At 59.4% G+C, this 22086-nt stretch overlaps 1 protein-coding gene across 2 annotated transcripts in view; it reads right to left on the bottom strand.

Annotated features, from left to right (window-relative positions):
* The window catches only part of OLFM1 (olfactomedin 1), a 37637-nt gene that overhangs the window by 12742 nt on the left and 2809 nt on the right, over positions 1 to 22086 (bottom strand). The window contains exons 1-4 of one of the 2 annotated variants that reach the window (XM_020879448.2): positions 12712 to 13225; positions 10697 to 10846; positions 5665 to 5820; positions 3355 to 3574 (exon numbers count right to left, since the gene is read on the bottom strand). In XM_020879448.2, coding sequence (XP_020735107.1) covers positions 3355 to 3574; positions 5665 to 5820; positions 10697 to 10846; positions 12712 to 12861 — 676 coding nt within the window. In that variant the 5' untranslated portion in view covers positions 12862 to 13225. Of the gene's footprint in view, positions 1 to 3354; positions 3575 to 5664; positions 5821 to 10696; positions 10847 to 12711; positions 13226 to 22086 lie in introns of those variants that run through there. The other variant, XM_020879449.2, reaches the window with a different exon arrangement.

Raw genomic sequence — 22086 nt, 5'->3', positions numbered from 1 at the left:
GGATGGATGGTCTGACTGGAAGAAGTCCTAAAATTAGCTAGTTCTCTTATTTTGGGCTTCCCAGGTGGCACTAGTGGTAAAGAGCCCACCTGCCAATGCAGGAGACATAAGAAACTCAGGTTCGATCCCTGGGTGGGGAAGATCCCCTGGAGGAGGGCGTGGCAGCCCCCTCCAGTCTCCTCACCTGGAGAATCCCATGGACGGAGGAGCTGGCGGGCTGCAGCCCACGGGGTCACAGAGGAGCTGGCGGGCTGCAGCCCACGGGGTCACAGACAGGTGGACACGGCCGAGTGCACACACGACCTCTTGTCTCACAGACAGGACAATTCTGGCGCTAACGGGACACCTGGATGAGTACGAGTGGCGTTCCGCGCTGGCTCTGAGTCTCTGCTGCAGCTGGGTTAGCTGCTGCGGCGTCTGCCTGCAGGCTGTCCGGGGCGGGGCGGCAGTGAAAGCTGGGGGTGGGGCTGCCGGGCAGTCCTGCCTCCCCTGCCTGGGAAACAGAGGACTCCTGAGAGACGTGAGGCCAGGGTCCAGTTCCCGACATCAGACTTTCTGATTCAAGTTCTGGCTGGGCCATTAGGAAAAACACACAATCCCATTGAGAGAAGGATTTAAAAATGGAAACAGAGAACCAGTGGAACCAGCAGCCCTTGTGTTTTTTTTTTCCCCTGTGCATGTTTTGGGCTCAGAAATTGTCAGCAATGTCGATGTGAAAAGGAGAGACCTAATTAAGAGGACTTTGGGGAAACTGCAGGGAGACCCTGGGCCCCAGTCTCACAGCCGGAGGGTCACCGAGATGCTCTTCACTAGAGCAAGGTGCCTGCAGGCAGATTGAGACCTGAACCAAAGGGCGAGGCGGGGGGGGGGCGTGGTGCGGGGAGGGCAGGGGGCCAGGGAAGAACCGCTGGCCCCCGAGACGCTGTGTCTCCAGGAGTTCTGCCCGCCCAGGACGGCATCGTGAGGGTGACTGGCTTCCTTGTGCTATGCTCATCGGCTGCCTCCCAGCAAGGAAAACAGCCTGCTAAGATGGTACCTGCTTGTACCTATCTGTACCTAACATAAAGACTAAATGAAGTAGCCACAGAATATTAGTTGGGATTTAAGTAGCTGAGCTTGAATGAGAACCTAGGATGTGGGAGAAGCAGCAACTAAATCTGCGACCTGTGGTCTGTCCATCTACCCACCTCCCTGTCTGTCATCTGTCTAGCTGTCTGTCTACCTGCCAACCACGTCTATCACTTACTACCTCCTCACCTGCCTATGTGTGCCTCCACCACCTGCTCCGCACCGGGCACGGTCAGTCCGTGATGTGAACTCACTCAGTGACCCCAGGGCGCAGGGACCCCTCTGCTTTCGTTTTACAATGAAGAGGTGGCTGAAACCAGAAGTGGTCAGTGCCCTGGCTGAGCCACACGGCCCTCACTGCTTTAGGACACCACCGGGTGGGGTCCTCAGTTTGCTGCCCTCCTGAATCGCCTGCCAAGTGTGGTTAAAGGCAGACCCCACCCCAACCCCACCGCCACCAGCTCAGCACACCCCTCTCCGGGTCAAGGTCCTTCTGAAGAAGGAGTCATGCACAGAAGCGGCTGCACGCAGCGGTGGAGAGCAGGGCTCCGGGGCCCGTGTCCTCTCTCCTCACTCCCAAGAGGGCCGTTTCAGCGGCCCGAGGGCGGCCACGTGAAAGCCCCAAGATCTCTAGCCTGAAAATGAATTCACCGAGCTGCTAAAAATAGGCCGAGTTTGGAGAGGAAGGCCGCCAGCCTGGGCTGGGCAGCGTTCTCCTGCAAAGTCTCCTAGTGTCTCATCAGCCCTAACTTCTCTCTCTGAATTTCCACCTTGCTGCTTGATCGGTTAATCGGAAAATGTGGAGGTTTAATCTTGGTTTCTCACTGGTCTACATGGTCTGTGTACCAGGGAATAAAAACAGTGCTGTCTGAAATGAGTCACAAGAGAGAGCCCTCAGGGGAGCACCTGAGTGTCTGGAGAGTGGGACTGGAGCGCACGTCTTTACAGGCAGAAACCAAGACAGTGTCTGCCAGAAGTCACAATGCAGCCCATGACCATTGATAAGCCCGACACCCAGTAACATTGCAAACACTCCTGCTGACTCCCGGATGCTGATATGCGAGGGCGGGTGGAGACCGTCCAGCCCAGACCCATCCTGAAACTGCCCCAGGTCACCCAGCCCCAGACACAGCAGGACTTGGGGACCAGGCAGCACATGTGAAAAACAGCAGCAGAGAATCGCTCATGTGATGCTGACAAGTGTACACATCACAACAGATTCCTTCTAAGGCTCCAACATCGCTCACCGCCCTCACTGGGCCTGGGGGACTTTACCAGGGCACCTAGAACACTGTTAAAAATAACCCAGACATGGGAACCTGTTCAAACAAAAGGTTGGCTGACTCTGTCTCCTTGCCCTTTGAACGTTCTCTGTCTCCCACCTAATAGCACTGCGGATTTTTTTTTAAGTACTTGTTCTTTTGGGACGTTTTAAGTTTAAAATAAGGCATTTGTAGTGTGCAGGGGGGTGGGGGATGAAAAGAGAATTAAGAAAACACCAGCTAAAACCTAAAGAAACTTGTGCATAAAGCAGAATTACCCTAAGTTACTCTAAAAAGTAAACAATAAGAAAATGAATAACCTTTGCATTAGAAAACAGTGAGTGAGAAGGGCCAGTCAATCTTTTCTAAGAGAACCTAAAAATGGAATTGGGATTTAAAATGTGCATTTTCAAAGTGGACTCCGACATGGACATGTTAAGATCTGCTAAATTAACCAGAAAGTTGATAAGGTGATGGGTATCCACCACAAACAAGACTCAGAAGAAACCCGGGGGCCACCGGCTCCCAGCCCCGCCCCTCCAGGTGCTAGAGGGACTCCCTTGCTTGTTATGAATGGCGAGCCTTCCACCTTGACGTGATGGAATTTTCTGCATGGTTCGGTTTCTCAGGGAGCTTTGTCAGCCCTCTCCTGAAAGCTGGAGGGAATGAGATGTGCTTCCAGCTCTATGAAACTCCTGTCCTAAAAAGCCACCCAACACACACAGACACAAGTGCACACGGACGCGTGCACACACACACACACTCTTCATCTAACATCAATTTTCCAGATGTGCAACTCAGTGGGGTCTGTGAGCTGGCCTCTGCATGGGTTGGACAAGGCCCTAGGACAGGCGTGGCCTACACTCCTCAGCTACCTGTCCAGGCAACCCTACCCAGGAGCCCTAATCCAGCCATCGCTCGGGAAGCCAGGCGGGTGCTGTCCGGCTCAGCACCACTCCCTGGGCCTGCATGAGCCAGTGGCGGGTGGGCGATGCAGTGCCCGCCCGCGGGGTTCTGGGCCTACCTAGTTTTTGCATGCATGCACGGAGCCTTTCTTCAAGATTGGACACTCTGCTCTGCAGTTCATCGTAGTCATAGGCGCCAATTTCCTCTTGCAGCTCGTTAAGCACTGCCGTCAGATTCTGGACCTCCTCCTTAAACTGCAATACCAATTTGGCATCGGCCTTGTACTCCTCCAACACAGGTATCAAAGGCCTAAGTTCATCCATTTTCGCTTTTATCGCCTGCAAGGTTAAAATAAGCTGGGTTCAGTGCGATGCGTGCAAAAACTTCTAACACCCTGCCTTGGCCTGGCTTCTCCCTAGGTGAGGGAAAATGTCCACACTCCCGCTTTCTTTATAGATGGATTTATTCTGGCCCACAGGAGTTAGAAGAGTATATTAAACAGTCTTCAGAACACCAACATATTTGGGAAAGGTCTTTATTGTCAGTTTAGAATGCAACATCTTAAGGTTACATGCTTCAAGTCACATACACAAAGTATCTCTTTTTTTGTTTGTTTTTGTTTTTTCAAAAAATGCATTGACAAGGGTTCAAACTATTCATGAAATGCATCTACAGTCACATGCAAAAGAGATCCTGGTTGTGTTCAAGGTTCCTTGGGGGCATGGTGCTAAGTAACGGGAGATAACTGTAAAAATGCAGGGTGCAAAAAAGCTCTCTGGCCCTCTGTCATGGTTACATGGGGGTGGACTGCTTCTTCAGTCTGCAGCATTGAAAAAACTCTTTTAAGTTAGCCCTGCAAGCAAGAAAATGAAAACTGTTGAAGAACTAGCTTACTAGCCTGCCTGAAACAGACAGCCATTAACAGACAATATTTTAACCATCACTTAAAAAAAATCACGCTTCAAGACTAGAGTCAGTCGAGACAAACTGCTTTCACAGTCATTTAGGTACCCTCACAGCAACTGCTGCTGCAAGAGTTCAAGGCAACTGAGGTGTGGTCAGAAGCAAGGGTAGCCTGACGTCCCCCCCAGAGCCCTAGGATTCAAGATGTGGGAACTAGGAGAGCATGCTTGCAAAGAGGAGCTAGCCCATGGATGCTGAAGACATCCCTAGAGGAATCTGAGACTACCCCCGGGAAGAGAGTGCTGGCCTTATGAGGAGAGACACAAGCTCTTTTGGGTCAGGCAGGTCAAAGTCTCTTTCTGAGATAATGCATGGTGACACGTCAGAAGCAAGGACAGGTCCACCTGAGTCCAGCGAGAGAGACCAGCTCATTTCTCCTCAACAGAATCAAGCTGCTATCATTTTATTTATCATATAGATTTATAACTTCATTAGCTTGCCATTCCGTCTATACAATGTACGGCTTTTACAAGCGAATTAGCTCTTGCTGCACGCAGGGAGAGCATCAAAGGGAAACATTAGCATAAAAAGGCCGAAGACCCAGGGCATCAGCAGTTTGCAGTCCAGCGGGGCTGTGTAACCTGACCCGTTCATGTATATCTGGGCTCGGTTTCTAATTAACATGCGTGTATGCCTTAATTAAGCTGCATATCATTTGTCAATTTAATGATTCTGAAGCTGAGTAAACTCTAGGTGTATATATACATATTTGTACATATGTATATATAATTTTAGGTGAAACCAACTCTGGCTTTAACATCGGAGTTATGTGGGGAAAAGAAAGACTAACCGGGAGGTGAGAAAGATGCTGGTGTCTCTCTGCCTTCCCTGCAAATCTACAGCGAGCCCTGTTGCCGCTAAATTAGGTCAGATGTGAAGAACTGCCCTGAGCAATCCCTGCTCAGAAACGGCTCTAATCAATTAAGCTAATCCTTGGCTAATGTGATTCACCTGCAGCAGCTGTGGGTCGGGAAGGACCAATCGTGTCCCTTCCCAGCTAATCTGTGACTTGGCTGGAGAAGCTGGGGCCTGGGGTCCTGGGCTAGGAAGCCAATAGGTGTGAAAACCGCACCTCAACTCTGCCCCTTTCAAGGTGAATCTCCGCCAAACCAGGGCAAGGGCAGGTGGCCTCTCTACTTCCAAGGAAGGCTGCCGTTGGCAAGAGAAAGGGCAATCCTTGCTGGGATCCTCCCTGGCTTCAAACTGCTATTCTGGAGGGAGAGTGGGAGCAGGAGGTGGAATCACAGTCTCAGGGAAGGGGAGGGGAGAAGGGGGAGGGGAGAAGGGGGGAGGGGAGAAGGGGGAGGGGAGAAGGGGGGGAGGGGATGAAAGGGGGGAGGGGAGAAAAGGGAGGGGAGAGAAAGGGGAGGGGAGAACGGGGAGGAGAGAGAAAGGGGAGGGGGAGGGGCGGGAGAGGGAGGGAGGGGGAGGGGGAGGGGAGGCGCAGGGGCCACAGCACGCGTACCTTGAACTGCCTGGCCAGGTGCTGCTTGTGGCTCTCCTCCACCTGTCTGAACTTGGACTCCAGTCCTTTCATCTGGTTCTCCATCTTCTCCACGTACTGCAGGTCCCTCTGGGTCCGCCGGTCCAGGACCTCTATGGACTGAGACATGTTCTGCACCTGTCAAAAAGGCAACAAACAGGCTCAAGGACGGAGCGTGCGGCAGGTGCCCGGAGACTGTATTTGCCTCCTGCAGAGACAGCAGCGGGAGCCAGAGGCGGCCTGTGCGTGGCTTAACTAGCTTGTCACCAGTATCGGGTTGTTATGAGCAAGAATCCCTGAACAGAGAAAATGGTCTGGTCAACATCTCCTCTGCCATCTTCCAGGACGTGTTCTTACAACCAGGGTGCAGGGACCTCTGGCTCCCTGTCGGTCAAAGCTCCAGGCACGTGGCTTTGGGTGGCTTTTTCCTTCGGGGTGGGGACAGGCGATTGCGTCTATTCTGCGGGATGAAATCCATCAGGCACAAATGCCAACAAACATGAAGAGCATGGCTGGGCTCCTCTATCTCCGGGTACAGATCCCTCCCCTAAACCTCAGGGCTGAGGGCACAAGCACAGTGCTGGGGAGCAGGGGACGGGCTCCCCACTTCCGCATCTCACACACCATCCATCACACCCCACAGTATCATAGGCAGATGACTGCTCTGCAAACAGGCACTCACAACATAAGAGTCAGGAATCAATCACCCAGCAAATGAAGAATCGCTGTTCTACATCTTTACAGGCAGATCTGAATTGATTCTAGCCTCAAGATGAAACTTTAATATTCAACAGGGTTCCAGAGAGCTTAAAAGAAAAACAGTTTTAGTGCAGCTACCTGCCAGTGCATTCTATTTTCAGGAAGCTAGCTTGCCCTTCTGTGCCCAGGCATTGAGGGTGGCGGGGAGGAGGAAAGAGGTGCACAGTTGCCGTCTGGGCCATTTTCTCAGAATCTAATCCAATCACTAGTGGGAAGATAACTCCATAATCACAAATCTTCATTTCTGATTTTTGTGTGTGTGTGCTGAATTTGCAGATACCCTCCCTTTTGGGAACAAAATTGCTTTGGGTGTGAGGCTCAGCTTTGCCTGGTCAGTAACAGAAGAGATGATAGTGCAGTCCCCCCACCAAATAAAACAAAACACCAAGAGGCTTCTCAGTCGGAAAACTGATGCTGCTCAACTTGGCGCTGAAAAATGCCTGGGGTTCTATGGTTTGTTACCTGAGAGTAATACACATGAGTTCGGTTTAAAATTTCAGGTTTATAATATATAGCATGTAGATGACTATGACGCCCTCTGACCCTTTCTCTTTAGATGCTTCAGGGGAAACTGAAATATATTTATTACCTCAGGTCTTCCTGTCCCCCATCCCTTCACAACGGTTTATTCTGTCTTTTGGAGTAACGGCAGACTTCTGAGACAATTTGTATTTCCTTTATCCTTCCAGGCCCAGCACAAATGCCACCTCCTCCAGGGAGGCATCCTTGATGCACCAAGCCAGAAGTGGCCATAACCAGCTGGAAACACCATCACCTTGCTGGCACAGCAGCCACCCACGTCCCTGTCTCAACCGCCAGGAGGGGGGTGGAAGGGCCTCGTTCACACATGTTACCAGCACACAGGTCCAGCCCCTAAGGCACGACCATAGCAGGAGGAAGGGACAAAAACGGCAGCTGCAGTCAAGACCCTGCTCCCCCTCTCCCTCCTGGGTGGACTGCTGAAGCCACAGCAGAACCCACCAGGCTGCTGACTAGACTCTGCTGGGCAGAAACGGCTGGGCCCTCGCTGGCGTCAGCCTGATCTCTCAGGAGGCCACACACAGATCTCCCGGCTGTTCAAATGCCAGAAGGATGCTGTTAATGAATCTGTGTGTGTTAGTCACTCAGTCGTGTCTGACTCTGCGACCCCACGGACTACAGCCTGCAAGCTCTCCTGTCCATGGAACTCCCCAGGCAAGGACACGGGAGTGGACTGCCATTCCCGTCTCCAGAGGAGCTTCCCAACCCAGGGATCGAACCTGGGTCTCCTGCATCACGGTCAGAGTCTTTACCATTTCAGCTACAGGGAAGTCCTGTTTTAATGAGTTCAAATGGTTTTAAATCAAATCTTAAATTTAGGAAACATTTTAAAGATGCCAAGCTACTCATGTGCCCTATGGAGTCCCCCCGTCCCCCCTCCAGTCCTTTCCAGGCTAGGTGAGCGCCTCCCTTTCCCTCCAACCAGAGCAGATAATCAAGCCCCAGGCAGCAGTCAGGCCCCTGGGTCTCAGACCCACAGCCTGGAGGCCCTCTGCTGAGCGCGTCCACCCTCCTCCTTGTAGGATGTGTCCCCAGAAGCCGAATGAGGAGCTCAAGGTCACACAGCTGCCAACGGCACGGGGCACCCCTCCCCACCTCGCTGAAGGTGGCCACGGGTGCTGAGACGGGCAGGGCAGCGGCCAACCGAGTGGCCGACACCCCTGGCCTGGAGGGGATCCCGATCACTAGTGTCTATGGGACGTTTCCTAGGCTTCAGGCACTGGGCTATGGATCGCATCTGATCTTTACAAAACCCTGGGAGGCAGGCGCTATCTCAAGTCTCACTTTACAGAGGGGACCAAGGCTCAGAGGAGTTAGGTGACTTGGCAACTGTCACAGCAGACAGCCACCAAGCAAGGCCTGGACCGACTCCAGTGCCCACGCTTTCGAATTCTGGGCCTTGAGCTTCTTCCCAGAGAATAGAGCCTGAGGCTCTAATTCGGGGAGTGGGGGCCGGGGGGTTGCGTCCAGGAGACACTGGGGCCAGACTCCTCTGCGACTGCAGGCCTCAGCAAACAGCAGCAGGGCTCGCCTTCGGAAGCTCCTGGGGTGGGTTTAACAGGACCCCAGGCTGCAGAAGCAGGCAAGCTGGGACCCCAGCCCCAGGGACAGAACAGATGCTCAGAAGGAAAGAGGAGGGGGGGTGGGAGGCCCCCCACACACACCGAGGACGGCTTCTGCCCCAGAGCACAGTGCCCGCCAGGGTGTAAAGTCGGGCTCTAAATTTTTCAGCAGTTGTGCCAGGCGGACACGGGCAGGAAGGCGCCCGAGGCCAGGGCTCCCGGGGGCTCTGCAAGCTTTCTGGAGCTGAGCAGGCCTCCCAGAGCTCGAGGGCTGCCCGCCAGCCCCCAAGGCCCCTCCAAGCTCCACCCTCTCCTCCACAATCATGAATAATTAAAGGCCCAATTAGGCTCTGGTCTAGTTTGCTGGTAATAAATGTGTGTGGAACCTGTTACATGCATCTTTAATTCTTTTACAGTTATCTACTGGGGTGGCTGAAGATGGTGGAGCAGAGCCCACGGGGTCCTCCTGGGGAGCCAGGCAGCGGCTCCTCCACGCCCTCCTGCTCCAGGGCTGGGATGAGGCCCCTCCCAGCCCCTTCCAGAGGGCAGAGCTCCAGGAAGGCCCCACCCTGCCCTCCTGATTTCCAGAGAGGCCTACGGATGCACTGGGCCTGCGCGGGGCTGCAGGGCCTCCAGTCCCCCCAAGGAGGGCCTGCCCCGACGGAGGCCCCCCAGCCCCCCAGGGCAGGCCCCCGCACCCCTCCTCCACAGCCCCTGCTGCTCAGCTGATGGGGGAGTCATGGCTTTCCTGGGGCGTGTGCATAAGTGAGCACTCGTATGTGATGTGTGTGGTGTATGTATACGTGTGTGTTTGTGTGGTGCATGTGAATTCGTGTGCAGTGCGTGGTGTGTTTACGTGTGATTGTGCATGGTGTGTAAGCTGTGTGTCCTGGTGCGGTGTGCATGTGACTGTGTCTCTATGTACTTGTGTGTATGTGTGGTATGTGTGTATATGAGTGTGTTTCTGAGTGTCTGTGTGCATTTCCATGTGGTGTATCTACACGAGTATTTGTGTGCATTTGCCTGTGGTGTCTGTGTATATTTGTGTGCCGTTGTGCATATGCACATGTGTGCGTGTGGTGAGTGAGGGGTCCCGAGGTGCCACACGCCATCTCCCTGGGGAGGGTGGTGATGGAGCAGAAGGGCTGCCCTCTCCCCCGCCCCTAGGAGCTCTCGGGACACCCAGTGCTCAGGTTCTGAGACCCCAGGGCTCCCATGTGTACTGGCCCGGGAGGCGGGATGGCCGTGATCCGGGACACGGGCCTCCGCGGGGGCAGGGGGTGCTGGGGCGGGGGGCTGGCTGGGTTCAGAGCTGGCACCCCTGCTCGCTGGCTGTCTACCTTGGGGTAGTCAGCCTGCCACCCTGGACCCAGATCCCACGTCTTGAAATGGGGTGAAAATCTCACCAGATTCACCCAGCTCTTACAAGGAGCAACTGAAAGAGCAGATTAGCACGCATGTGCTGTTCCCAGGTGAGTCACAAAGGTGATGACTTAATCTGCAGGGAAGGCATCCGCAGGAGCGAATGCCTGGCCTGGCCAGCACTCAGTCCAACCACCCAGAGGCAGGGAAATGCTCCCGGTACGGGAGCATTCCAGGTGTGGCTCGGGGACAGCTCTGGCCCCCTAGACCCCAGGTTGTGGGCGTGAGCCCTAGACGGCTGTGTGGGAGAGGGGAGAGAGGCCCGGATGCCCCCTCACTCCGCCTCTGTCGCTCCGGGGCAGAGGTACTGCCCCCACTCCGGGCAGCCCCGGGGGAGTCTCCTCCCTCCCTCCCTCCCTCCCTCCATTTCATCCATTCACCAACATTCCCAGCGGGCCCTGCTGGGGGAAAGCGAGGCCTCAGAGCTGGGACGCAACCTGCAGGCTTGCCACGCCTTGCTGCCAGCACGGGACTCGCGCACACACACACACACAGCCGCGCACACATACACACACGCGCGCGCACACACACACACACAGCCGTGCACCCCCGCATTCACACACACACACACGCACACACACACACACACAGCCGTGCACCCCCGCACTCACACACACATGCACACAGCCGCGCACCACCATACTCACACACGCGCGCACGCACACACGCGCGCGTGCATGCACACATACACACACACGCACACACACAGCCGCGCACCCCCGCAGACTCACCTTCTCCAGCAGCTGCCTCAGCTGTCTCGTGCGGGCGTCCCGTGAGCACATGGCCTGCTGGGGGGCGACCACTGTGCAGATGCACCTGCCCTCACTGTCCTGGGCAGAGCTATATACCTGCCAGCTCTCCTCAGGGTTGGTGGGCAGCACCTGGGGGGCGGGGGGGAGGGAGAGAAAGTGAGACCATGAGCATGACCATCCGCATCCAGCCCCCGGGAAAGGGCAGGAGAAAGGGGTCCAAAGACAGCTGCTGACACACGGGGCAGGAACCCAGACGGCCTCCCATCAGGATCCCCAGGGCTGGAAGGGAGTCAGGCAAGGCTCTTTCAGACATACTTTTTAATTCAAGGGATTTTGAAACTTAGGGGATATTCAGAGTTTTGGCGTCTGACCCAGCTGACAGGTTCGGTGGAAGGGAGGGGTAAGCAGAGGCTGGGAGCTGGGTGAAGGAGCGAGGCAGGGAAGCAAGCGGCTGGTTGACTCACAGCCGCATGTAATTCAGAAACAAGATCTCCTCCCGTAAGGCAAGGCGAGCAGGGGCGGCTGGCGCAGTCGCGCTCCGCTGCTCCCGAAGCTGGGGAGGAACGGCCAGCATTCAGCTGCCTGTTAGCCCAGAGCTGGGATGACCCCAGGCCCTGGCTGCAACCGCGGCCCGCCTGGCGAAGGCCCCCGAGGGGATGCTGGGCTTCCACCCCACGCAGGCTGCCGCCCACGAGCCGTTTGGCAGATGTCGCCAAGTTGCTGGTGACACGCTGTGCAGGGGTCACACCCAGCCTCGCCCCGAGGTGTGCCCCAGCACCGTCACGACACCTGAGCCGCACACGGCTGCTGACACACGGACATGGTGTCACCTTGCAGCCCAGCTCAGCAGGTCCCGACCGCCAGGTGCCCGGGCGGACACGACCGGCTGAAAACTGCCCCCTGAGCACAGAGCCTGCAGCCGACTGGGTGGCCGCAGGTCACCTCCCTGCTATTTTTAGCGTGGGGATGGGGAGAAGTTGGGTGGATGGAGTCCAGGGTACAAATACTGCATTTCATTCATTTCCAGCCCTGGGGGCACAGGACCCCGAGGCAGGAAGAAAGTCACCAGGAAGGAAAGGGCTGCGTGCAGTCCTCGGAAGGGCAGGTGAGGTGAACGGGTGCTGGCCAGAAGGGGTCACCGGGAGAGCCCCTCGGAGCACGGCGCCCTTCACAGCCGAAGCAACGGAGCGGGAGAGGAGCGCGTGTCCTTCACCTCTCCTTCCCGCCGAGAGGGAGCCGGCCTGGGGCGCGCCCCCTCCTCCGCCGGCCCCGCTCCCGCCACTCCCGAGTCCGCCGCTCGCCCCCTCCCCCAGGGCACCGAGAAGGGACGAGGAGCGTCTGGGGAGGCAGGGCGGGAGGGGGCGCGGAAGGCGAGGCGCGAGCCCCAGGCTGCGCCTCCCGGCTCGACCGGCCCCTTTGCACCCTCCGCCGCGGGGACCGCGGGCCTTCCGCCCGTGCTAAGGGGAAAGGCGCCCCGGGACTCCGAGCGCAGGAGCTCCCAGCCCGGCCGCCCGGCCGCCCGGGCCCCACTCCGGCCGGTCCAGTCCGGCTTTTGCCAAGTGGGCCGGGCTCAGCGCCGAGCCCAGACTGGACCCGGCCGGACGGGGGCCACCGCGTCTCCCTCTGACTTGCTGAGTGACCTTGGACAAGTCCTCAAGACCCCCGCCTCAGTTTCCGAACCTTGTCAACAAGGGACGTATTAGTTGAATGTGGACTCCGAGCCTCTGAGTCCCGGGCAGGCTCTCGGGAGGCCCCCGCGAGGGGACCGGACAGAGGCGGGAAGCGCCACACAGAGGGGCCCGCGACCGGCGGAGTGGCCGAGGCTGGGGGCGCGGGGAGCAGGGTCGCCACCGCGGCGCGCGGAAGCCTCGCGGCTCCCGCGCGTGCCCTTGCCCCTGCGCCCTGCTCCCCGCGCGGCGCCCTCTCGCCCGGGGCTGGGGAGCGGGAGGGAGCGGGAAGGAGGCCCCGGCAGGGCGGGCGGCGGGCGCACTTACGCCGGTGCTGCGATCGAGCGTCCCGCCGCTGGCCGCCGAGAGCTTGGTGGTGTTGAGGCCCACCAGCGAGGGCAGCGTCTGGGACATCCAGTTGGTGATCATGGCCATGGTGCTGAGCACAACCCCGATCTTAAGCAGCGGCACCGACATCGCGCCGGGAACGCCTCCTGCGCCCGCGCCGCGCCGGCGCCGGCTCCGCGCCCCGGGCAGCCTTCAGGCGGCGGGCACCGCGGCGGGCAGGGGCGCCCGGCCGTGTCCCCGCGCCCCCTCCGCCCGCCGCCGCCCGCCCGCCGCCGCCGCCCCGCGCTCCCCGGCCATGGCCGCGCCGCCCCGGGCGCCCGGGAGTGTGGCCGCCCCGCCGCTGCCCGCCGTCCGCTGCCGCCCGCGCGCCGCTGGGAAGGGCCGCCGGCTCGGGCTCCGGCTCCGGCTCTGAGTGCCGCGCGGGCTGCGCGCGGGGGCCGCGGCCAGGAGGCGGGGACACGGCCGGGCGGCGGCCGACGCAATCTGCCCAGGAAATGGGTGGATTTTTCCTCTCCACTCCGGCTCCCCGCCGCCCCCTGGCTGCTGGCAGCGAGGTCTGCAGAGCCCCGTCGACCGCGAGGAAAGACAGACCACCGCCCCGCAAGTCATCAAAATCCGCCCTCGGACACGGCGGCCTCGGCGCACGAGCTTTGCGGGCCGCCGCTCTCCCACCCTCAAGGCCGCCGGCCAGCCAGGCCCGGGCACCGCTCTGAGACCCCACCCGCCCACCCACCCAGCCAGGTCTCTCTTAGCCCCCCGGAGCCCAGCAGAAACACAGACAGCCGAACTCTTGGCTCCAAACACAGCTCGTGGTGGGGGTCTCCAGCCGCAGCGCTGGCGGAGGGGCCAGGGGAAGCAGAGAGGCCCCTCTGGGAGTCCGGGGCAGCTGGGACACGGCAGGCCTTTGCTGGCAGCCCCGGCACAGCCCAGGGCGGGCTCCCGGGTCAGGCTGTGAGGGGTGTGGGCACGTGGCAGCCAGGCAGGAGCTGGGCGTGGGTTAGGGGCTCAGGCCTCCAAGTGGGGTTGCTAAAGCGGCCCCACCCGGGGTGAGTGTGGTCCAGGTGGTGGGGACCTGGTGGTCAAGGACCTGGGGGCCAGGGGTGCGTGTCCTCACTGGTTCCTCCTTGGGGTTGTGGGGTGGGGGGAGCTGGTGCCCAGGCAGAGGGGCCGGGGGGCCGGGCAGGCTGGCACAACTCCCCAGCCCTTGGCAGCATCTGAGCCAGGACATGTGAAGTCCCCTCTGAAGCACAGGCATGATGGAGTCACACATCTTAACAGGACTTTAGAGTTTGCAGGCGGCTTCTGACGGAGAAGAAAGGCGCTCCCCCAGGCCCCCCAGCTAAGGGCAGCACCCCACGACACTCTCTGTCTGCGTGGAAATCGATCTCCCTCCCGGGGCAGGCCAGAAGGGCAGACAGGCGGAAAGGCGCTGGCTTTCTGGGGCCACCGAGGAGGGACACCGCCTTCCTGGGCTCCACTCTCTGCTCCCAGGGACAGAGAACGCTGACAGCCACGACGGCCCTGGCCTGAGCGCGGGTGCGAGACCCGCGAGCTGAAGGGGCGCCTCGGGCTTGTTTTTCTGGCTAAGGCAGGGACCTGAGGCAGCCTTTGGGTGGCAGGCAGAGAATCTCAAGAGTTGGGGAAGGGCGCCATCTCCCAGTGCCGGCGGGTACTGCAGGCTCTGCGGGCTGTGCAGGCTGCCCGCCCGGTGAGGGGGCGGCCGTCCCCCACGCCCGCCTCCTTTCTCCTTAAGTGAACGTTAAACACCGATTTAGGGCTTCGAGCTGTGCCGACCCAAGTCATTCACACCCGCTTCCCGCTGCAGAAGGACACGCACCCCCGATTTTGTTGGGACCGCTGCAGATCCCACCCGAGGCTGGGGTCTGCAAAACCCTGACTCCAGCCGTCGGGAAGCAGCAGATTCTCATCACCTCCTGTGTGCACGATGCGGGCACAGCGAGCTGCAGGCCCCGGATCAGAGCCGGGACATGCGGTGCAGCCGGCTGTAACCTCCCAGTTCAGAAGCAACACCGGCACGGCGGAGCAGACTCCCAGCAACGTGCAGGAACAAACACCTCCCAACAACCAGCCAACCGACCAAGACAGGCGGCTCAGTGGTTGCTCCGTGTTCAGAGTCTGCGGCCAGACAGCCTGTGGGCAGCCTGGGTTCTCTGCCCCTGACTGGTTGTGAGACTTCAGCCAAGGTAGTTAGCCCTCCCGTGCCTCAGTCTCCCCATCTGTAAAGGGCATAATAGCAGGGTGTGCGAGGCTTCAGTGAGTCAGCGTAGGAGCAGGCATGGCAGCCAGTACGGGTACCCACCCTCGTCATGCCCGCTTTGCAGAAGACCCAGGGCGCTCGAAGGGGACCCTCAGTGGAGCAACTGACGGGTGGGCATGGGACCAAGCTGGGATTTGGCGCCCCCAGACACCCCCGCCGCCTCTCCTAAGAGCTACTTTTGGCTAAAGACCACCCACAAGAGATGCCGTTGGTACAGACATACGAATACGGAGGAAGTACTGCTGGATGTGAAAACAACTCCCAACACCCAGAGCTGTTCCAGGAAGGTGAGCGCCAAACGTGCAGACACAGAGAATTAAAAAAAAAAAAAACCTCTTCTGATCTTGAAGAACTTCTGATCTGCTTTCATGGCAGTTGTGTCCCAGGGGATTTACAATGGGAACTCTAAACTAGAAGAGAGCCAGCCTGGCTGGGCTGTTCAGCGGAGGGAATGAAATCCAGGTCATTGGCACCGGTGGAGCCAAGTCCTACTCCCAAGACCTGCTGGGACTAGACACCCCCAGGGTTGAGGGGCCAGCTCCCAACTCCCCCCGGCCGGGCCTCTCCCAGATGCACCGGAGGGCAGGCAATTAGGGCCGGCCTGGAGACTTGAAACCCCCTTATCATATTTCTCCTGAGCCTGCGGTCCTGAAGGGGAGCCTGCATCTCCATAAGGCACGGCTGACAGGAGTCCTTTAAAAAGCTTTGGGTTACTCACACCTGCTTGTCAAATGCAGGCTGCACCTTGGAATTCCTGCAGCTCCCAGGGAACTAAGCTGATCCCCCGGAGCTCAGAGCATTGAGAGGGACAGGAAGAAAGCTGACTCACACCCACCGGACGCCCTTAAATCCTCGCCATCATCTCATCACTGGTCAGCTCACTGTAGAGAATCGAATAGACGCACTGTTCCCGCCTCCACTCCCGGATGGAGTGTGTGGACAGTGCTGGGTATGCGGTGGACACAGCCAGCTCCCCCGGCTGGAACCTGTGTCCCTGTCGCTCTGACCCGCACCTGTGCTTCTGTAACCGATGGCGTGTGGCTCTAACCACTGGGAGGTTCAAGGCAGGTCACTTCCATCTAATCCCCCACCCAAGTCCTCTCCAGTGTCCGGGATCTGTGATTCAGTAAGAGAGACTATGGCTTTTAATGCATTTGGAAAGGGTCATGTGAGAAGCCTCAGCAAGTGTCATTTGATTTAGAAGCTACACAGCATTTCCAAAAGCACACTGTGGCTTGTTGAAGGATGGATGCATATGGATTAAAGGCTCCATGGCACTGGCCAACACTGAGTGTTCTTTACAAGGAAACGAAACCCCAGTTCCCACACGGCTTTCCTTGGAGCCAGGGCTCACTTATATTTGCAGCCCTCAGTAGCCATCTTTGGACTAACGGAGTGGGTACCGCACCCCAGACACCCTTACATGAAGTGAGTTACTCGCAGAATCCTCACAGATGCTCTCAGGATGGTGCCAAGGCAGCTCGGCTTTACAGAGGAGGCGTTTGGGGCTTAGAAAGATGACAAGACCTGCCCAAGGTCACGTGAGGAGCCCCTCTCCCAGGGCCAGGCTCAAAGACATGGTCCACCTCCGCCCCTCAGATGTCACGGTGTTTGGGGCCATCTGAGACCACCAGCTGGGTAGCTGGTGAACACCGGACAGTTCCTGCTTACAGTTCTGGAGCCGGATGTCTGAGATCAAGGTTCCACGTGGTCACGGTCCAGTACGGGCCTGCCTCCCTGCGTCCTCCCGTGGCGGGAGGGGTGAGGGGCTCTCTGGAGCTTGTCAGGAGGGGCCGATCCCGTTCAGGAGGGCAGAGCAACTCCTGAAGTCCCCATCTCCTTGCGCCATCACCTCTGGGGGTGAGGATCTCAACATACGCAATGTGGTGGGCGGTGGGGGGACACAGTCATTCAGACTGTAGCCCGAGCCGCGTGAGGTCTCTCGAGGTGCAGGAGTACCGTGTCTTTGTGGCCACAGATACCCGCCAACTGCGCCATTCCGCGGGCATGACGCCCCGCCATTCCTGCCAGAGCATGGCTGGGCTCCGGTCAGCTAAGCCCGAGGGAGGGCGGGGAGCTCTCCTCCCCTTCCCCGATCCCTGCGGGGCCTGCGGGCTGGCTCATCTGTCCTCACGCCAGCCCGTCCCAGCCTTGACCTTGGTGGGCTCGTGCAGAGGCACCAGCAGATGGGAAACAAGGATTCCCGGGCCTCCCGGCTCTGCAGGTGGGGACCAGCGTTACATGACCCTGGATGCGCCCTCCCACCTCAAGCCTGTCCTCCTTACGACGGACGGACGGCAGGCGGGGTCCCGGATGCAGACAGAGTCCCCCGCGTGGCCGCGGGGCGAGGGAGCGGGTCAGGGAGGCACCTCTGTCACCTCCCTTCCACGGACAGGACAGGAAACAGGCCCACCGGGCTCGTGGACACTTCTGGGGGGGCGGGGCCAGCCTCCCGTGCTCCAAGGCAGACCCCAGAGGACAGAGTGCAGGCCTTTCTGCTGCTTAAGAACATCCGTACTTCCGTCAGCTATTTGCGTGTGGCTGGGGGTGGGGGTGCGGAGGAGGGGGAGAGAGAGAGAAGGGGAGAGAGATGAGAGAAAGGGGGAGGGAAGGGAGGGGACCACGGGGTCGCGGAGCCTCCCTGCCTTCCTCCTTCCTTCCTCGGAGCTCTGGGGGCGGGAGGACCTGGCCTTCTGCTGCTGGAGGAGGCCGCCCTCCCAGCAGCCGTGGGAGACCACCATGGGGGACCACCACGGACAAGGACTGACTGCTCAAGCCTGCGTTCCCTCTCTACCGTCAGGACACACAGCTTCAGACCCCAAGACGGGGGCCGGCCGCCTCCCCAAGGGTGAGCGCCCTGCTGCCGCGGGGCTGTCCTGGGAGGCGCCCCCGACTGCCGCCCCGTCCGCCTGCAGAGCCAGCCGCTCACAGCCTCTGCTCTGGCTCGGGAAAGTCCCACGCTCCTTACAGACCCGTCGCCTCAGACCATCCGCCCAGACGGGGACGGGAAGCCACGGCCCCACCCTGTCTGAGGCACCCCAGCAGAAGTGGGGCCTGGTCCCAGGAGAGGCCCCAAGAGGGACGGGGTTGCTCAGAGGGCACCCGGGGTCGGGGCTGGGCTCTGGGGCCGTGGACGCCTCTGGGTCCTCCTTCCCAGGCAAGGGGCCCCGTCACACCTAGTGGAGGGCGGTCTGGCTTCTGCCGAGTAAGTAACTGACCCTGGCATGAATTAGAAGGTGATGTCATGAAGACGTCTGAGAAGCAACCCTGGGGTCTGGGCTGGGAACGCAGGAAACACCCTGGAATGTAACACTCGCTTGGAGCAGAGGACTCCGTGCAGGCTGATTCCAGAGGCTTCCACGCGTGGCCACTCCCGGGAGCACACGCTCCAATCTGCACCCCTCACCAGCATCTCAGCCTGACCACAGTCCCTGCCTGTGGAGCCCGGATTTGGCCTCAGGAATCGCAGCCCCTCTGCTGACGGGTGGAGTTGGCCTGAGAAGTCCCTCGAGCTGTTTACGGGGGACTCAGCCAGTGCCCTCTCCCTAGGGGCCACGTGCCACTGACTCCACCCGTGCAGGCGAGATTCAGGGGTTGCTGGGGCGGGGCGGGGCGAGGTGGGGCCACGCCCACCCATCTCAGAGCAGAAGTGTTCACAATGCTGAGCGCGCCTTTCTCGGGGTCCCACTGTGCTGTCAGAAATGTAAGCGGCACGCGGAGTGAAGGGTTGGGTCATCTATGATGTTTACGGTCACACCTCTGTTCTTTCTTTGACTTTCAGTCCCTCAAAGTGTCATGTGAAGCCAGTGGGGGTGACCTTCTTCCCAGAGCCCCCCGTGAGGGCTGGGTGCACCTGGGGACGTCTGCGTTGGGAGGTTTAAGCTCCCGGAGGGTGTGCTCACTACGCTACGTGGACCGAACGCCCTAGACTAGCTCTCCAAGGTGAGAGCTCCCGGGAGACAGAGCCTGGGGCTTTGGCACCTTCCCCTCTGCCCTGACCTCCTTGGTCGAGACGCTTCTCACTCAGCCCCTCCTACCGGCAGTCTGCTCTTAAATGCTGTGGCCTGAACGTCAGGAACACGAAGGCCAAGTGCCCCACGCTGAGACCCGGGCAAGGAGACGGGGAAGGCCGCGTATTCTAGACATTGCCATTGCCCACTGTCACCAGGCATTTGTCCTGGGGTTTAACTGGGTGCAGGAGAAGGGGGGCCTGTCAGCAAGGAGGAGCCCGCGTCCTGCGGCTGTGCTGTGAAAGTGAAAAGTGAAAGTCGCTCAGTCGTGTCCGACTCTTTGTGACCTCATGGACCACACAGTCCATGGGATTCTCCAGGCCAGGATACTGGACTGGGTGGCCTTTCCCTTCTCCAGGGGATCTTCCCAACCCAGGGATTGAGCCCAGGTCTCCCACAGTGCAGGCAGATTCTTTACCAGCTGAGCCACCAGGGAAGTGCTGTCTTCCCCCCCAAATTACAAATCGTGCCAAATGTAACAAACGGTGTAACCGGGTGTGGGGGGCGGTTCGGAGACTCAGAGGGGACATCGGCTAAGAAGGGCCGTGTGCTGCTTCTTACTTCCGGGAGCTCAGTCCCTGGGCGGATGCTCGCAGACTCAGGCGGTGCAGAGCTGCCTGCGTGAAGCCTCCCCTTAGGCAGGAGAGAGCTGAGGTGATGACCAGTGCTCCCTCGAAGGCGCCCTCCCCGTCCCGGGATGAAGGGCTTGCTGGCTTTCTCCAGCTCAGGGGCAGGAAGCAGCTGACCCCCGAGGGCCCCCCTTCACAAAGCTCCAGGTCCAGAGCGGGCTGAGCACTGGGCCACACAGTCAGAGTCCCGGCCAAACCCTCTTCCAAAGGCCACGCGAGCTGGCGTGACGGCCCCCGGCGGCCCCTTCCTTACTGGCTCTCAGCGATGCTATTTCTCAGCTCTTCGTGTTTCTCTCTCAACAAGAACACGAACTCGGGTGTCAGGCAGACCTGGGCCGCATCTGGGGTCTGTCACTTCCGCGCTGGGCCACTGGGCAGGTGACTTACCACCCGCCACCCGGCTTCTGCCTCCTCCTCTGGAGACTGAGGACAGGAGCCCAGGGTGCTGAGGCGGCTTCTATCTGACCCAGATTAGGCTCCTGCGGTGGGGAGGGGCTGACACTCGGGGACACACAGAAATACTAACCCTCATGACTGGTTTTCCGCCCTAGTGCCTAAGCCCCTGGCCAAGTTTCTGATGTGCAATCATCTGAAAACGTGAAGACATGCGCCTGGTGCACTTTCTCCCCCCGTTATCTGAGCTGCCATGGGAGGGGCCTCAGGCTGCTGCTCTGGGGGTCAAGAGTGTCCGAGGGGCGCCCCCAGAGCCGAGACCAGCCCCTGTCCCCACTGCCCCACCTGTAGTCGCGTGCATCTAATTCGGTTTAGCCAGTAATTAGTTTTGTATGACTTTACACTGAGTGTTAATACTGATTACAGGGCCCGATAACTCTGGTAATAAATACAACCCAAGGCAGAACATCACCTTTCTTTTGACCGGGGAGGCTGGAGGTGGTGGGATGAGGGGCACGTTGCTTTCAGAGAGGAAAGCACCCTGGTCCGCTCCTTGGGCCACTAACACCCCAGCACAAGTGGACCAAAGAGCCGGGGGAGGCGAGGGCCTGGGGCAGACGGACAGGACGTCAGTGGGATCACGAGCCCCGGCTCCGATTCAAGCAGGTGACAGATGATTCTGTCTGAACGGATGCTTTATTCTTGTTTGGTTTGTTCAGGGCGGTGGGTTGGGGTCTTTGCTCTGGCTGAATCTGAGGGGACAAGAACAGGTTTGAAGAGAGAGGGTGCTGAGCGGTCGGCTCCAGGCCAGCCCCGCTGTGACACCTGCCTGTTGGCTCATGGACCCATCCCCCACCCCACCCCTGGGGACCACTCACACCTCTTCTCCGACGCTGAGACCTGTACGCAGCTCCCCAGGCTCCGGACAAGCGTCACCAGTCACTCCCTGAAGCCTGGGGCCCTGTGCTCCATCACAGCTGGAAGCCCCACCCCAAGGGGCCGGGGTCAGGGTCTGTCATTCCAAAAGGCCATGTCTGGCCTGGGGACGAATGAAAAGGGACCCACTTCACCCCTGAGATGAAGCTAAGCCCTCGACGCCCCTTTGCTGAGTGCCGAGGTTCTGGGCCCTCCTGCGTGCTGTGGCCTCCGGGTGCAGCCCCCGCCTGCCCACCTGTTCCTCCCCATCTTCCTGCCCCAGCTCGGCAGGTGCAAAGGGCGCCCCTTCTCCAAAGCACTCTCAGCTCCCTCCACTCCGATCCCAGAGTCCTCGGGCCTCTGGAGCAAGCCAGCCTGGCAGCGTCTCTGTCCCCCCACTCAGCGCCGTGGCCTGCGGGCCAGACGGCCAGGCCTGGACTCAGCATCGCCAGCCCAGGTGCGCTGGAGTCGAGCCTGACCCGCTGGTATCTGAGAGCTGCATCGGCGGGAAAGGAGGGCAGGGCCAGAGTGGGGCTAGCAGGGGGGACCAGGCTTCATGCTCTTCCTTTTAAAAGGGTGGACATTTAGGCTGAAGCTCAGAGCCCTTCTCAAGGTCACCAGAGTGCCTGGTGGGGCCAGGAGCGGAGGGGCAGCTGGGCCCAGGGTCACTGTCAAGAGCTGCCATCCCCTTTCGGGCCATCTCATGCGGGGGGCCACGTGCTTCTTGCAAGGGAAGGTGAGCTGGGCTGGGGTGGGCAGGGCGTCTCCGCCAAGACGCTGGTCTGGTTCTGCATTCTGCTGGGAAGCTCTGATGGTGCTTCTCCAGGAGTTGGAGACGCCAGCCTCTTCCTAAAAACTACAGCATGGGACCCAGTCAAGCGTCTTTCCGTCTGGGGACAGAGTTCATCTGGGCCCGAGAGCCTGGCGCGTAGTAGGCCATCGATCACTCGCTGGCGTTTGAGTGGCTCATCGTAAGCCTGCTGTTGGGAGAACAGATGGCCCGGCCATGTGCGCTCCCCCCACCCCCCGCCCGTCTGCCTGAATCCTTCAAGCGGCGCCCGTGAAGCGCAGGTGACACCCACACGGTTCTGACTTGTTCCCATTCGGACAGGCCCTAATCCACAAACAC

The sequence above is a fragment of the Odocoileus virginianus genome, chromosome 2 (genome assembly GCF_023699985.2).
Source record: "Odocoileus virginianus isolate 20LAN1187 ecotype Illinois chromosome 2, Ovbor_1.2, whole genome shotgun sequence".
Lineage (NCBI taxonomy): Eukaryota > Metazoa > Chordata > Mammalia > Artiodactyla > Cervidae > Odocoileus > Odocoileus virginianus.
Note: the sequence above shows the minus strand (reverse complement) of the source record. Positions and strands in the feature narration are given on the sequence as shown.